Source organism: Eucyclogobius newberryi, unplaced genomic scaffold (assembly GCF_026437365.1).
Source record: "Eucyclogobius newberryi isolate DKJ021-1_F unplaced genomic scaffold, fEucNew1.0.hap1 SCAF_2, whole genome shotgun sequence".
Classification (NCBI taxonomy): domain Eukaryota; kingdom Metazoa; phylum Chordata; class Actinopteri; order Gobiiformes; family Gobiidae; genus Eucyclogobius; species Eucyclogobius newberryi.
Window position 1 is genome coordinate 47840943 of NW_027315834.1, and position 17606 is coordinate 47858548.

The 17606-nt window shown below is 50.1% G+C and overlaps 1 protein-coding gene across 1 annotated transcript; it reads right to left on the reverse strand.

Annotated features, from left to right (window-relative positions):
• Nucleotides 1–1841: 1841 nt before the first annotated feature.
• LOC140367012 (rab GDP dissociation inhibitor beta-like) lies at nt 1842–16966 on the reverse strand. The gene is made up of 10 exons (XM_072453300.1): nt 16792–16966; nt 7054–7161; nt 6663–6762; nt 5613–5747; nt 5319–5517; nt 5107–5238; nt 4434–4533; nt 3488–3659; nt 3072–3271; nt 1842–2858 (listed from the first exon to the last, which is right to left on the reverse strand). The coding sequence occupies exons 1-10, from the start codon at nt 16834–16836 to the stop codon at nt 2709–2711; spliced, it is 1341 nt and encodes a 446-aa protein (XP_072309401.1). The 5' UTR covers nt 16837–16966; the 3' UTR covers nt 1842–2708.
• Nucleotides 16967–17606: the final 640 nt, after the last annotated feature.

Genomic DNA, 17606 nt, shown 5'->3' on the forward strand with positions numbered 1-17606 from the left:
TGGGGTCGTGCGCGTTATGGGGTCGTGCGCGTTATGGGGTCGTGCGCGTTATGGGGTCGTGCGCGTTATGGGGTCGTGCGCGTTATGGGGTCGTGCGCGTTATGGGGTCGTGCGCGTTATGGGGTCATTGTGAGTCATTGTGCGTCAGTATAAACCCTTTCATCGCGATTCACTTGAAACATAAAAAGACTCGGACACGGATGGTTTTCAGTTTGTTTTAATATACTTCTTTTGCAGAACAGAAATGAGCCCATGATATGTTTGTACAGATGTTGAGGCCCTTCGTGTCAGTGCTGCTGCATTTGGTCCTGAAGCCACGTTCTCTTACACTTAACCACTCCGCTCACGTTATTCCAAAAATATAATGAGCCGCCACCACGTCGGCGCGGCGACACGTGGTTTCAGCTCGACACAGACACACGGCACCACTAAGACTTAATGCACATCCAAATATTGTCATCAGGACTACGATATAACGAGTATAAATGATTTAGGTGAGTTATAAACACGCTCTTTTAGCCGGCTGTGGCGAGCGGCGCAGCGCGAGAGGCCGGCAGACGTATGGGAGGAGCCGGCAGACGTATGGGAGGAGCCGGCAGACGTATGGGAGGCTGTATGGGAGGAGCCGGCAGACGTATGGGAGGAGCCGGCAGACGTATGGGAGGCTGTATGGGAGGAGCCGGCAGACGTATGGGAGGAGCCGGCAGACGTATGGGAGGAGCCGGCAGACGTATGGGAGGAGCCGGCAGACGTTTGGGAGGAGCCGGCAGACGTTTGGGAGGAGCCGGCAGACGTTTGGGAGGAGCCGGCAGACGTTTGGGAGGAGCCGGCAGACGTTTGGGAGGAGCCGGCAGACGTATGGGAGGAGCCGGCAGACGTTTGGGAGGAGCCAGAATCATGGGACGTTTGTTTGAGGAAGTAGATGCTAAAATGCTAAGCTAACGCAATGATTCAGCAGTTTGTAAAGTTGAATCAGACACTTCCTGTTGTGTTGAAGTAACTGTACTGCAAGTACACATGTCCAGGAAGTAAGAAAGAAAAGCCTGAAAGATTCATCTCTGTAAGTCTGGTTTAGCCCTGGTTTATTCCCGATTCAGACCCGGTTTAGATCCGGCATAGACCAGGTTTAGATCCGGCATAGACCAGGTTTAGGCCCGGCATAGACCAGGTTTAGGCCCGGCATAGACCAGGTTTAGGCCCGGCATAGACCAGGTTTAGGCCCGGCATAGACCAGGTTTAGGCCCGGCATAGACCAGGTTTAGGCCCGGCATAGACCAGGTTTAGGCCCGGCATAGACCAGGTTTAGGCCCGGCATAGACCAGGTTTAGGCCCGGCATAGACCAGGTTTAGGCCCGGCATAGACCAGGTTTAGGCCCGGCATAGACCAGGTTTAGGCCCGACATAGACCAGGTTTAGGCCCGACATAGACCAGGTTTAGGCCCGACATAGACCAGGTTTAGGCCCGACATAGACCAGGTTTAGGCCCGACATAGACCAGGTTTAGGCCCGACATAGACCAGGTTTAGGCCCGACATAGACCAGGTTTAGGCCCGACATAGACCAGGTTTAGGCCCGACATAGACCAGGTTTAGGCCCGACATAGACCAGGTTTAGGCCCGACATAGACCAGGTTTAGGCCCGACATAGACCAGGTTTAGGCCCGACATAGACCAGGTTTAGGCCCGACATAGACCAGGTTTAGGCCCGACATAGACCAGGTTTAGGCCCGACATAGACCAGGTTTAGGCCCGACATAGACCAGGTTTAGGCCCGACATAGACCAGGTTTAGGCCCGACATAGACCAGGTTTAGGCCCGACATAGACCAGGTTTAGGCCCGACATAGACCAGGTTTAGGCCCGACATAGACCAGGTTTAGGCCCGACATAGACCAGGTTTAGGCCCGACATAGACCAGGTTTAGGCCCGACATAGACCGGTTTAGTCTTGGTTTAGACCTGGTTTAGACTCAGTTTAGACCCGGCATAGACCAGGTTTAGGCCTGGTTTAGACCCGGTTAAGACCTAGTTTAGACCCGGTTTAGTCCTAGTTTAGACCTGGTTTAGTCCTTAAGCTGGACTTCTCCTGAGCGCGTCTACATTTCCTCTGTGGTGTTTTATTCGTCCGTTCTATCGTTTCATTTGTGCCGTTTTTATTCACTTTTATGTTTCTTTTCTATTGTTTGGAATCTGCTTTTGTTTAAATGCGACATAAAGTGACTGGATAGTATCATTGCTTTATTCACCATTTTATACCGATCACAAGATGGTGGTAAAAAGTCAGATTTGCCTGATGTCCTTCCAGCGCCTCGTCTCGTCGCAGCATCTGTTTGATTTTGTCCGAGCTCCACAAGGAAATTAACTTCAATCATTAGAATAGTTTTTAATTGATTTAAACAGTTTGATCGTCACGTTGTGTCTCGTGCCGATCGCCTCCCAAACGCCCGCCGCTCGCCTCGTAATACTCGCTCGTTTTGAATTGCCGACTTGAATGAGAAACACTCTGAAAGAAGCCACGCCCCCTCGCCTGAAACACCTGAGATGGACATCGTTTACAAAGATTTAAATAAATATACTCACTCCCCGTGTCATTGTGGCGTCTCTGGACTAACGCGATGAAGAGCCGCCGCGCTAAAGTCCACGCCATGACACTCGCGCCGCGACGCCTGACGCTAAAGTGAGAGGGAGTGGTACATTCGTCGCCGCGGCGATTAGTCCTGGTCCCCCACGATGTCGTTCTGGCCCCGCTCCATCTCGGCGAAGTCGAAGTCGACGCCCATCACGCGCTTGTAGATGTCTTTGATGTCGTCGCAGGTCGTCTCGAAGTGAGTCGTGGCGTCGTACGAGCGAGAGAGGAAGATCTGAAAGAGAGCAGAGGGTCAGAGGAAGGACGAGAGCGTCAGGTCAGCATGAGGCTCGTAGAGGTCAGAGTGAGGCTCGTAGAGGTCAGCGTGAGGGTCAGAGTGAGGCTTGTAGAGGTCAGCGGCTCGTAGAGGTCAGCGGCTCGTAGAGGTCAGCCCGAGGCTCGTAGAGGTCAGCCTGAGGCTCGTAGTGGTCATTGTGCGGCTGGTTACCTGGCTCTCCGTGCCCAGGTCAGTGGGCTCGTACAGGTCACTGATGCTGGTGAAGGACTGGTCGATGGGGCTGAGCAGGTCCAGTGCAGGTCGGACCTCGTCCTCGGGGTTGTTGGTCTCCACCGTGGTGCTGGCGATGGCGATGTATTTGCCCTTTGAGGCCACGTTATGGTCGTACGAGATCATGCACACGTAGATGTCTAAAGGTCAGAAGAGCAGAGTTACAGACACAACAGACACGGCGTGGAGGCGGAGTTAAACACAGAGTAGAGGAGGAGTTAAACACAGCGCAGAGGAGGAGGAGTTAATAAAGTCTGAAGAAGAGAGTCTGGCGGTAATGTAACACTTGGATTCCAGCCGCCATAAAACACCATAGAAGAAGAAGGTGGAGCCCGTGCAGCAGGTGGCGCTCTCACCGTGTTTCCTGTTGACCTGGTTCTGGGGGATGATGATTTGGCAGGACTTGGCGTCGCTGGTGTTGGCGATGGGGTGACTCAGGATGCAGATGACGCGGATCACCTGCCCCACCTTCTTCACCCGGTCCTGGGCGTAGCTGGGGTCACAGATCAGCTGCTTACACCGGGCGATCTGGACACAGCACAAAGGGATTATCACAAGGAAGCGTCTGGCAGGAGAAAGGACACTTCTTCGACGTTTCCTGGTTTGTGTACTTCCCCCCTCATAGCTAGTCAATGCTGTTTCCACTGCAGAAAGTGTTTCGTGTCCGTCGTCACCCCCTGCTGTCTTTTGGGGGAAAACTAGCCTTATAAACTTTTTCCGACATTCAGACAACTCTCCTGAGAAACCCTGGCTCTTTTATGCATTTCACACTGAAATGTCTTTGAGCATGATTATACCGTCTTATTATGTCTTCTTACATTTTGGGGCAAAAGTAATTAAAATAAGCTTTAACATCTATTTCTTGACCATGTGTTGTCACAAAGGAGCTGAAGCAGAAGCTACGTCACCATGGGACACTTTGTTTCCTGGTGAATAAAACTAAAGTTGTGCCATGGCTGAGACCCGACCGACGCCGTTGACCTGGCGTTACCTCAGAAAAGTGTACAAATACAGCTGGCGGGGGTAGCGTCGCTGTAGCATCTAGCCTGAAGCTACAGTCAGCATTATTGGCTACACATTTGTTCCATTGGGCCACATTATTGTCCTCTGTGTCTTTGAGTCTGTATGTGGTTCAATAAAACTGCTGCGTTAGCTCCTGGACAGACTGAGCAGCGTTTCCTCTGTGCTGCATCTACTGCTTCTGCCCAAAGGGAGGAGCTACTGTGCTCGTCCTCATCTACAGCGTGGGTCATTAAGCACTCGCGGGGTCACGACATCAGCAGCAGAAATGTGGCCGCTCACCTCTCCTTCAGACTTGACTCCCACCACTTTCCCGTTCTCCACAACAATCCCGTCAATCGGTTTGTTCAGCATGTACGTTCCTCCGTAGATGGCGCTCAATCTACAAAAACAAATCGTTAGTTTTGCACTAACACGAGAGGCGAAACAGGATGACCGCAGAGCGTGTGTAAGCATGTGTGAGCGGGCCTTAAATGACCTCAGAGCACGTGTGAGCGGGCCTTAGATGACCTCAGAGCACGTGTGAGCGGGCCTTAGATGACCTCAGAGCACGTGTGAGCGGGCCTTAGATGACCTCAGAGCACGTGTGAGCGGGCCTTAGATGACCTCAGCACGTGTGAGCGGGCCTTAGATGACCTCAGAGCACGTGTGAGCGGGCCTTAGATGACCTCAGAGCACGTGTGAGCGGGCCTTAGATGACCTCAGAGCACGTGTGAGCGGGCCTTAGATGACCTCAGAGCACGTGTGAGCGGGCCTTAGATGACCTCAGAGCACGTGTGAGCGGGCCTTAGATGACCTCAGAGCACGTGTGAGCGGGCCTTAGATGACCTCAGAGCACGTGTGAGCGGGCCTTAGATGACCTCAGAGAGTCAGATGACCTCAGAGCACGTGTGAGCGGGCCTTAGATGACCTCAGAGAGTCAGATGACCTCAGAGCACGTGTGAGCGGGCCTTACCTGGCGAACCCTTGTGGCAGCTCGCCCAGGCCGTACAGCGGGTACAGATACGGGCTCTTCCCGTACCGGGCCAGGGATTCGCTGTAGAGCTTTATCCTGTTGATGGCCTCGATGCACGGCTTCTCCAGGTATCTGCGAACACCAGAGCCACCACAACGTTCACGCAGACGCTCGCCGACACAAACGCACAAACCATCTTTGGTGCCGCTCACTCGTCTGTGCGGTAGAGGGCGAGCGAGTGGCCGGTGAAGTCCTGCACGTCCTGCCCCAGGCTAAACTTCTTGTAGATCTCGCTCATGGTGGTCTTGTGCGGGTCCATCCCCTCCAGGGTTTTCGGGTCGTTCTCGTCGAATCCCGCCACGTAAACCAGGAACTTCCTAAACCGACGCTTTTCGAACAGACCCATCAGACCTGAGGGGGCAAAAGCAGCGGGAGAGTACACGGGTTAGGACGGGAGAGGAGGCGGAGCTAAGTGAAGCGCGGGACCCTAGCGACGGCGTGCTTGCCTGACGACAGCGCCTCCGTCTCAGTGGAGGGCACCTTGTGGACCTTTCCTCCTTTGACCACGTAACTTCCCTCGATCACTTTGAAGTCCAGGTACCGTGTGACCTGAGTGATGAGCAGCATCCGCACCAGCTGACCTGAGAACACACACACACCACACACCACACACCACACACCACACACCACACACCACACACCACACAACACACACACACTTTAGCTCAAGGTCAGAATGTAGACAAGTGCAGTGGTTAAAGTGTGGACAATAAAGGATTATCTTAAAGCAGAACTAAGTCTTATTAAACGTCTTTTAAACTCCTTGTGATGGTTAAATATGTATTTTCGGGGCGTTTGAAGTGCCCATCGTCGCCCCCTGCTGGCTCATTTAGAGACTTACCGCACTTTTCAGACTTTAAGGAGCTACTTTTGAACCCCAGCAGCCCATACCACGGTGCGGCTAATTTATAGATTTGACTAGCTAACGGCCACCGGGGGGCACTCTAGCAGGATGCGACACACTGTAGAAGAAGCCAGTGACACATCGTGTTCGTTTTTTTTAAGTAGTGTTTCATTACAATCAGACTCATATTCAGAGTAATTAGACGCGGCTGGCGCGTCACGGCTGGCGCGTCACGGCTGGCGCGTCCGCGTCACTGTTGTGTACTATAGTTTCGTGTGTTGATCTCATGTTACAGCAGAAGCGCTCTCTCTATAGTAGTTCTGCTTTAAAGTTACTTCCCACTTTCCTGGAGATAAATCCACTTCCACTTCTCATTCTGCTCAGTCGAGTTTATTTTGCACACTGAAGTAGAGAAAATAAGTCTCATTTGAACTGAAAGACACTTATAATGTCAAGAATCTGTCAGTAAAAGCACGGAAAGTCGTCAATGAGGAAAGTTTTGTATTTTTTATATTCAATAAATTAATCTGGGAAAGTATTTTTATAGTTTTCAAACAGAAGAAACATAGATTGTAGTTAGTTTCTGTCAGAGAAATGCTCCTATTCAGCTCTACTTTGAACAACACGGGTGAATAACGGAGGAAGAACTGACCGTTTGCCATGAGGAACTTGGGGACCAGGTCCACGTTCCAGTCCCGGGCCGGTCCCATGGAGTCTGGGGGGCTTCCGGGCAGCTTGAAATGCTTGTACACCTGAGACAAAGCCCAGAAAACAACAAGATTTATTCACATTTGTTTCATGTAAGAAACCTCACTTTATTATTTTAGTCATTTTCAGTTTGTTTGGTAAGAAAATGTAACAAACATTGAATTAGAAAAGGGGCAATATCGGACTTTTTAAATGCATTTATTCATTTGTGTAGATCCATAAAACCCCTACAAATCTATTTTAAGTTCAAGGAAAGTTTAAATTAACTTTTATTGTATGTTATGAATATAAAACCAGAGAGAACACAGGGATAAAGAGAAGATGTAGTGACGCACGTCGGCCAGAGGCGTGAGGGAGGCGCTCTCAGCTCCGTAGTACGAGTTGCGGTCCATGTGCAGCACCTTCTTCCCCTTCACGGACATGATGCCCGACAGAATACACTCCTGCAGACACACAGTTACACACCTTTAGTTTGAAGTCAGATCACCATGACGACACAGACACTAAACCTTTCACTTTACACTTAAATGTTCTCTATACAACGCTGTCGCCGTATTTAAAACCTGATTTGTTTTTTTAGAATCGGGGTGTTATAAAGTATTGCGGCTGCTGAACGCTGGAGAAAGTGTGGCAGCAGGAGGCAAACCACCGCCACACGTGTTGGGACGGTCCTGAGGCAGAGAAAGCCCGTCACAAAAATGGATGACGATTAAGAACTGGACTGACATTATAACTGGCATACGGAAACTTGGAAAAAATATTTAAAAATAAAAAACAAGTAAAATAAAAACATTTAAATGCAAAAAAAAAAAAAAGCCTAGTTGCACATTTTTTCATAGTTTTGACTGGGGTGCGACTTATACTAATATTTATACTTATATATTTGTATACTCCGGAGTGACTTATGTGATATTATTTGTTATTTTCACACTTGCAACTGCATTTCATACTCCAGTGCGACTTATATATGTTTTCTTCTTCTCTGTTATGCATTTTTTGGCTGGTGCGACTTATACTCCAGAAAAAAACGGCACACACGAATTCAACCTGGAAATGGGACTTTTATTCTGAACCTCGTGAGCTTTAACCTTTTCTTTTCCTTAGATGCCTTGACTTTATTAAATCTTGTTTTCAAATTTGCACATTTAGTTTATTTTTTACTTTGTTTTCTTCCCCCTCCGGTCCTGCCCTGTCAGTTTTTTTTTTTTTTGTGTGTCTTTTTGAAATATAAAATAAATGATAACAAAACATAATACAATGAAAATTTCCCCATGTGTGGACAATAAAGGATTATCTCATCTTAATAAAAAAATATTTTAAATAATAATAAAAAAAACATTTAAAAATTCTAAAATACAAATTTAAAAAATACAAATTAAAATAAAAATATAAGCAAGGTAAGGCAAGTTATCGAAAAAAGACTTGTCAATTTCAGTGAGTTAAGCAGGTTAATACGTGTCGATACGTGTCGATACGTGTCGATACGTGTCGATACGTGTCGATACGTGTCGATACGTGTCGATACGTGTCGATACGTGTCGATACGTGTCGATACGTGTCGATACGTGTCGATACGTGTCGATACGTGTCGATACGTGTCGATACGTTATACGTTTATAGTTAGTGGGAAACGTGTTAAACATATTGTGAGTTGGACAAAAATGTGACAGAATTCTCTCAAAGCCAAAGGTCGTTAATAGGATTAGTGCTCGGCCTCATGTGACTCTGGACTCACAAACTGGTTTTACTGCAGCTGCGTCCAACGTCTGACTCACTTTTATGAACAAACACGAGTGCGACGTCAGCGAGGAGTGAGCGACATCCGACGATCACTGAATTCACGTTTGTCCCGTACAAAACACACATTTTAAAACGTGCCCCAGAGCGTTAGGCCCGATCGACTTTAACGAGCGTTTATCCTCGTTATGATGACCAGTAGTTTACTCAAAGCTGAATTTGGATCGATTCCTGCGCGTTTGAGTTGATCCTGCAATGTCACGTTTTCACCGGCCCCCTGTCCCCGCCCACTTCCTTGTTTCTATTAGTTCGAAAGATTAAGACGAGTGACACGCGTAAGATTCCACAATAAAACCATGTAAATGACAATGTGCTGCTCGTTACAGTCAAACGTCACAGCTAGACAGCGCGACGAGGCGGGGCTAGACAGCGCGAAGAGGCGGGGCTAAATAGCACGAAGAGGCGGGGCTAGACAGCGCGAAGAGGCGGGGCTAGACAGCACGAAGAGGCGGGGCTAAATAGCACGAAGAGGCGGGGCTAGACAGCGCGAAGAGGCGGGGCTAGACAGCACGAAGAGGCGGGGCTAAACAGCGCAAAGAGGCGGGGCTAAACAGCGCAAAGAGGCGGGGCTAAACAGCGCAAAGAGGCGGGGCTGAACAGCGCAAAGAGGCGGGACTGAACAGCGCAAAGAGGCGGGACTGAACAGCGCAAAGAGGCGGGACTGAACAGCGCAAAGAGGCGGGACTGAACAGCGCAAAGAGGCGGGACTGAACAGCGCAAAGAGGCGGGACTGAACAGCGCAAAGAGGCGGGACTGAACAGCGCAAAGAGGCGGGACTGAACAGCGCAAAGAGGCGGGACAGAGGCGGGACTGAACAGCGCAAAGAGGCGGGACTGAACAGCGCAAAGAGGCGGGACTGAACAGCGCAAAGAGGCGGGACTGAACAGCGCAAAGAGGCGGGACTGAACAGCGCAAAGAGGCGGGACAGAGGCGGGACTGAACAGCGCAAAGAGGCGGGACTGAACAGCGCAAAGAGGCGGGACTGAACAGCGCAAAGAGGCGGGACTGAACAGCGCAAAGAGGCGCTGTTCAGTCATACCAATATAAAAAAAGGTAAAAAAAAAAACATTTTTTCCCCAACATTTAGTTCCGCAATTCCAATATAGTGGTATAAATACTCGTACTGTGACCGCGGTGCGTCCTACGGTCTGTAATTGAAGTAATGAGGCGTAATTTACCGCTCACAAAGAGGACACAGAGTCTGCGACGTCACCAAATAAAGCTAGCGTACCTACTTTATACCATTTCTAATAAAAGGACAAAATGTGAGAATTATTTAAGCTTTTTAACGTGCTTTTGGGTCATTTTACAACTCAAAAACGTCATCTCTTTTAGCTGCATTCGATTTAGATTTTTGGGGAAATGGTCAAACACAACCACTGTGCAAAGAGGAGAGAGCGGGCGTGGACATTCGACAAATGGCCCCGCCACGCCAGCACTTTCCTTAACGTCTCTTGTTCCGCTGACGGAGGCAACTCTGCAGTTTAATGGAGTCAATATAAACTCGGCGGAGGCAAAGTCCCCGTTAATTGTTAACACTTAACGAGCTTATGATCGCACGGCCATAGAGAGTCACATGATCGCACGGCCACAGAGAGTCACATGATCGCACGGCCACAGAGAGTCACATGATCGCACGGCCACAGAGTCACATGATCGCACGGTCACAGAGTCACATGATGGCACGGCCACAGGGAGTCACATGATGGCACGGCCACAGAGAGTCACATGATGGCACGGCCACAGAGAGTCACATGATGGCACGGCCACAGGGAGTCACATGATGGCACGGCCACAGAGAGTCACATGATCGCACGGCCAGAGTCACATGATCGCACGGCCAGAGTCACATGATCGCACGGCCAGAGTCACATGATCGCACGGCCAGAGTCACATGATCGCACGGCCACAGAGTCACATGATCGCACGGCCACAGAGAGTCACATGATCGCACGGCCACAGAGAGTCACATGATCGCACGGCCACAGAGAGTCACATGATCGCACGGCCACAGAGAGTCACATGATCGCACGGCCACAGAGAGTCACATGATCGCACGGCCAGAGTCACATGATCGCACGGCCAGAGTCACATGATCGCACGGCCAGAGTCACATGATCGCACGGCCAGAGTCACATGATCGCACGGCCACAGAGAGTCACATGATCGCACGGCCACAGAGAGTCACATGATCGCACGGCCACAGAGAGTCACATGATCGCACGGCCAGAGAGTCACATGATCGCACGGCCACAGAGAGTCACATGATCGCACGGCCACAGAGAGTCACATGATCGCACGGCCACAGAGAGAGTCACATGATCGCACGGCCACAGAGAGAGTCACATGATCGCACGGCCAGAGTCACATGATCGCACGGCCACAGAGAGTCACATGATCGCACGGCCACAGAGAGTCACATGATCGCACGGCCACAGAGAGTCACATGATCGCACGGCCACAGAGTCACATGATCGCACGGCCACAGAGTCACATGATCGCACGGCCACAGAGTCACATGATCGCACGGCCACAGAGTCACATGATCGCACGGCCACAGAGTCACATGATGGCACGGCCACAGAGTCACATGATGGCACGGCCACAGAGTCACATGATGGCACGGCCACAGAGTCACATGATGGCACGGCCACAGAGTCACATGATGGCACGGCCACAGAGTCACATGATGGCACGGCCACAGAGTCACATGATGGCACGGCCACAGAGTCACATGATGGCACGGCCACAGAGAGTCACATGATGGCACGGCCACAGGGAGTCACATGATGGCACGGCCACAGGGAGTCACATGATGGCACGGCCACAGGGAGTCACATGATGGCACGGCCACAGAGAGTCACATGATGGCACGGCCACAGGGAGTCACATGATGGCACGGCCACAGAGAGTCACATGATGGCACGGCCACAGAGAGTCACATGATGGCACGGCCACAGAGAGTCACATGATGGCACGGCCACAGAGAGTCACATGATGGCACGGCCACAGAGAGTCACATGATGGCACGGCCACAGAGAGTGACATGATCGCACGGTCACAGAGAGTCACATGATCGCACGGCCACAGAGAGTCACATGATCGCACGGCCACAGAGAGTCACATGATCGCACGGCCACAGAGAGTCACATGATAGCACGGCCACAGAGAGTCACATGATCGCACGGCCACAGAGAGTCACATGATGGCACGGCCACAGAGAGTCACATGATGGCACGGCCACAGAGAGTCACATGATCGCACGGCCACAGAGAGTCACATGATCGCACGGCCACAGAGAGTCACATGATGGCACGGTCACAGAGAGTCACATGATCGCACGGCCACAGAGAGTCACATGATCGCACGGCCACAGAGAGTCACATGATCGCACGGCCACAGAGAGTCACATGATCGCACGGCCACAGAGAGTCACATGATAGCACGGCCACAGAGAGTCACATGATCGCACGGCCACAGAGAGTCACATGATGGCACGGCCACAGAGAGTCACATGATGGCACGGCCACAGAGAGAGTATTTGATGGTTCATGTGCTCCACCAGGACCCTCTTCGGCTTCATCTGGCCAAATTTAGTTTTTGATGGACTCATTGAAAGAATAATTGCTGGACTCATCGATTAGCACGATGATGGTCCCTTCATGCGTTCATTAGCCTGGTGCTAGTCCATGAGCTAGCACCGGTGCACTGTCAATGCCAGAGTTAGCGTTAGCCTCCAAACATCACAAAAATGCATCAAAAACAAAGCAAAATCCAACAGCAGCGAGTGAACTTCAGGAACATCAGAGGTTCAAGTCAGAGTTTGATGGTCGTTACTGTGCGTCTGCGTTATCCACAAACCATCCAAAAATGACAGCTTTTCATTTGCTGCTCGGTTCAAATGAAAATGAATAGAATGTAAAGACGAGCGTGCGGCCGTGCTCAAACCACCTCAGTCTGGACACTTCTGACCTTCACTACAGCGTTTCAATCTTCAGCTCCACAAACACAGGAGTCCGTTCAAACAGGAAGTACGCTCTGCTCTGACTCACAGTCCGTTCAAACAGGAAGTACGCTCTGCTCTGACTGACAGACAGTCCGTTCAAACAGGAAGTACGCTCAGCTCTGGCTCAGTCCGTTCAAACAGGAAGTACGCTCTCCTCTGACAAAGACAGTCCGTCCAAACAGGAAGTACGCTCTGTTCTGACTCACAGACAGTCCGTCCAAACAGGAAGTACGCTCTCCTCTGACAGACAGTCCGTCCAAACAGGAAGTACGCTCTCCTCTGACAAAGACAGTCCGTCCAAACAGGAAGTACGCTCTGTTCTGACTCACAGACAGTCCGTCCAAACAGGAAGTACGCTCTCCTCTGACAGACAGTCCGTCCAAACAGGAAGTACGCTCTCCTCTGACACAGACAAGTCTGTTTAAACAGGAAGTAGGCTCTCCTCTGATTCTTCCTCAATCTGGCTCTGTATTCGTGACACATTTCAGTTCCTCTGTTGTTAAATGAAGCCACGCCCGACTGAGCCGATGCGTGTCACGCTTTTGTTCCCGTTGCATAATAATCTATCATATTTTGGTTCGATTTAAAGTAAATAAATAAGGTTATTTGGACTTTTATTAATCAAACGTGAGGATCTTAAACCTCAAGGTCCAAACTCTAATAATAATAATAATTTGTGATGGTACAAAGTGAAGGACACTCAGAAGTCACGCGTTTGCTGCAACTTTAGACAAATACTTGAACTTTTGAGGCATGAATAGTGATTAGATTTGCACATAGTCTCCGGGCAGAGACCCTGTCCTAACCGGATGCACCCTCCGTCCTGTGGTCACAGGACCCCCCCATGCCAGGCCTCGTCCACACACAGAGCACCCGATGACACCCATGCCAGGCCTCGTCCACACACAGAGCACCCGATGACACCCATGCCAGGCCTCGTCCACACACAGAGCACCCGATGACACCCATGCCAGGCCTCGTCCACACACAGAGCACCCGATGACACCCATGCCAGGCCTCGTCCACACACAGAGCACCCGATCGCTGGTAAAAGTTTAACACGGCTTCTAACTGCTCGTACTTGTACTTTCACACGTCTATTGTACCGAGGGTGCCAAAAACGAGCTGTAAAGAGTTTAAACTCTTTACACTCTTTACACAAGAGTGTAAAGAGTGTAAAGAGTTTAAAGAGTTTAAACTCTTTACTCTTTACACTCTTTAAAGAGTGTAAAGAGTTTAAAGAGTGTAAAGAGTGTAAAGAGTGTAAAGAGTGTAGAGTTTAAAGAGTTTAAAGAGTGTAGAGTGTAAAGAGTTTAAACTCTTTACACTCTTTACACAAGAGTGTAAAGAGTGTAAAGAGTTTAAAGAGTTTAAACTCTTTACTCTTTACACTCTTTAAAGAGTGTAAAGAGTTTAAAGAGTGTAAAGAGTGTAAAGAGTGTAAAGAGTGTAAAGAGTGTAGAGTTTAAAGAGTGTAAAGAGTGTAAAGAGTGTAAAGAGTGTAAAGAGTGTAAAGAGTGTAAAGAGTTTAAAGAGTTTAAAGAGTTTAAAGAGTGTAAAGAGTTCAAAGGGCGCGTGCTCTTTTCTCATTGTGTCTCTGAAGCAAGTTGTTTACATGAATTGCACATTAAAATCTCCCCAGCGTCCGAATATCATCCTTTTTACATCGTGCTCTTGTCCATCCTCCTCCCCTGTTCTCTGTCCGTCTCTCCACTCCTCTCCTCCCCTGTCTCTCCTCTCGTCTCTTGTCTCTCGTCTCTTGTCTCTCCTCTCGTCTCTCGTCTCTTGTCTCTCCTCCTCCGTCTCTCCTCTCGTCTCTTGTCTCTCGTCTCTTGTCTCTTGTCTCTCGTCTCTTGTCTCTCGTCTCTTGTCTCTCCTCCTCCGTCTCTCCTCCTCCGTCTCTCCTCTCGTCTCTTGTCTCTCCTCCTCCGTCTCTCCTCTCGTCTCTTGTCTCTCCTCCTCCGTCTCTCCTCTCGTCTCTTGTCTCTCCTCCTCCGTCTCTCCTCTCGTCTCTTGTCTCTCCTCCTCCGTCTCTCCTCTCGTCTCTTGTCTCTCCTCCTCTGTCTCTCCTCCTCTCCTCTGTCTCTCCTCCTCTCCTCTGTCTCTCCTCCTCTCCTCTGTCTCTCCTCCTCTCCTCTGTCTCTCCTCCTCTCCTCTGTCTCTCCTCCTCTCCTCTGTCTCTCCTCCTTTCCTGTAACAATCACATGCACTGGCCTGTGACACTAAAGCAGAAACAAATCGCCTTGTCTAAAATAAACACTGAAGACAAACCGGTCCTGTTCCACACACGCACGGGACATGTTCCACACACGCACGGGACATGTTCCACACACGCACGGGACATGTTCCACACACGCACGGGACATGTTCCACACACGCACGGGACATGTTCCACACACGCACGGGACATGTTCCACACACGCACGGGACATGTTCCACACACGCACGGGACATGTTCCACACACGCACGGGACATGTTCCACACACGCACGGGACATGTTCCACACACGCACGGGACATGTTCCACACACACACACGGGACATGTTCCACACACGGGGACATGTTCCACACACACACACGGGACATGTTCCACACACACACACGGGACATGTTCCACACACACACACGGGACATGTTCCACACACACACACGGGACATGTTCCACACACACACACGGGACATGTTCCACACACACACACGGGACATGTTCCACACACACGCACGGGACATGTTCCACACACACGGGACATGTTCCACACACGGGACATGTTCCACACACACACACGGGACATGTTCCACACACACACACGGGACATGTTCCACACACACACACGGGACATGTTCCACACACACACACGGGACATGTTCCCCACACACACACGGGACATGTTCCACACACACACACGGGACATGTTCCACACACACACACGGGACATGTTCCACACACACACACGGGACATGTTCCACACACACACACGGGACATGTTCCACACACACACACGGGACATGTTCCACACACGCACGGGACATGTTCCACACACACACACGGGACATGTTCCACACACGCACGGGACATGTTCCACACACACACACGGGACATGTTCCACACACACACACGGGACATGTTCCCCACACACACACGGGACATGTTCCACACACACACACGGGACATGTTCCACACACACACACGGGACATGTTCCCCACACACACACGGGACATGTTCCACACACACACACGGGACATGTTCCACACACACACACGGGACATGTTCCACACACACACACGGGACATGTTCCACACACACACACGGGACATGTTCCACACACACACACGGGACATGTTCCACACACACACACGGGACATGTTCCCCACACACACACGGGACATGTTCCACACACACACGGGACATGTTCCACACACACACACGGGACATGTTCCACACACACACACGGGGACATGTTCCACACACACACACGGGACATGTTCCACACACACACACGGGACATGTTCCACACACACACGGGACATCCAACATGTCCAACGCTTTTATTATGAAACTCAGCTAAGTTACAACATCTAAAACACGTTAAATATCCAAAAACAAACGTGTGGTCGCGAGCGGCTTCAGGAGAAACGCAGAACAGTCGGAGTTTTTACGGGACTTTGTCAAATCTGTGTCAGTGTGTTCGGTCCACCGCGACCAGGCGTTGTCTCTTCACGCAAAGTTTACAAGTTCCACGCAGTTGTCCACGTCCCCGCACACGGTCCACGTCCCCGCACACGGTCCACGTCCCCGCACACGGTCCACGTCCCCGCACACGGTCCACGTCCCCGCACAGCTTCAGGACGTGTGCGGGATTCAAATAAACACGACTGAAGGCAAATATGAGCCGCTGACACACTGCGGCTGACTAAATACTTACGTCGGCTAAAGCTAATCATACTTAATCTGTTTTAGCCGCAAGACGAGCTTCAAACATAATGTCTGCGTTTAAAATAACGTGTTATTGTCGTTTCTCCGAGTACAATACGTGTTGTATATCGTGTACCGGCAGATTGTATCGGTTACGTGCCATTTGCAAACGAACGGACGTGAGTTTGGGTGAATGTTTAGAGAAGCTAACCAATGCTAACAGTTTCCATTATCCGCGCATAGGAAAGTGGCTAATGCTAAGCTAGCTACTTAGCCTCCGTCATTGGGCCCAGGAGAAACCAACAGGTTGCGCGTGACATGTCCGCCCGCACGAGCCTTTAGGGCCGCGTCTTACCGTGAGCCCGGTGCCCAGGACGATCACGTCGTACTCTTCATTCATATTGGCGGCTGTTGTGGTGAGATTTTGGCGGCGATTTGCAGGAAAGAGACAAAAAGCGGAGCGCTCTCGGTGAATGAAGGGCCTGAGATCCGAGCAGGAGCCAGAGCAGGGCGGGGCCACGAGCTGTCACTCACCGGAGCGATCCGCGCGCGCGCTTAAAGGGCGTTTGTGAGTTTTAAACCGTGTTTTAACTTCATTATCTTAGAACACGAGCTTTAAACCGTGTTTTAACTTCATTATCTTAGAACACGAGCTTTAAACCGTGTTCTAACTTCATTATCTTAGAACACGAGCTTTAAACCGTGTTTTAACTTCATTATCTTAGAACACGAGCTTTAAACCATGTTCTAACTTCATTATCTTAGAACACGAGCTTTAAACCGTGTTTTAACTTCATTATCTTAGAACACGAGCTTTAAACCGTGTTCTAACTTCATTATCTTAGAACACGAGCTTTAAACCGTGTTCTAACTTCGGTATCTTAGAACACGAGTTGTAAACCGTGTTCTAACTTCATTATCTTAGAACACGAGCTTTAAACCGTGTTCTAACTTCATTATCTTATGTGGTATATTGCACTAGAGAATTGTATGTGCTATATTCTGCTCCTCTTAATGTGAATGTGTTATTGTGTGCAATAGAGTGTCATTATTAGTGCTCCCCAATAGAGGGCGCACTTGCCTTTGGTTGGATGTTGTTACGAGTTCTCGAGCGAGTGATGCTCCGCATGTACCTGTGATAAAGTTGTGATTAAAATACACGACGGAAAT

What these genes read in the sequence shown, in the direction of transcription:
- LOC140367012 (XM_072453300.1), bottom strand. Translation starts at nt 16,836, where the DNA reads ATGAATGAAGAGTACGACGTGATCGTCCTGGGCACCGGGCTCACG. An exon ending in TCCTGGGCACCGGGCTCACG is followed by an intron (nt 7,162 to 16,791) that starts GTAAGACGCGGC and finishes GTGTGTCTGCAG; the next exon opens with GAGTGTATTCTGTCGGGCAT. An exon ending in CTGCCACAAGGGTTCGCCAG is followed by an intron (nt 4,534 to 5,106) that starts GTAAGGCCCGCT and finishes TTGTTTTTGTAG; the next exon opens with ATTGAGCGCCATCTACGGAG.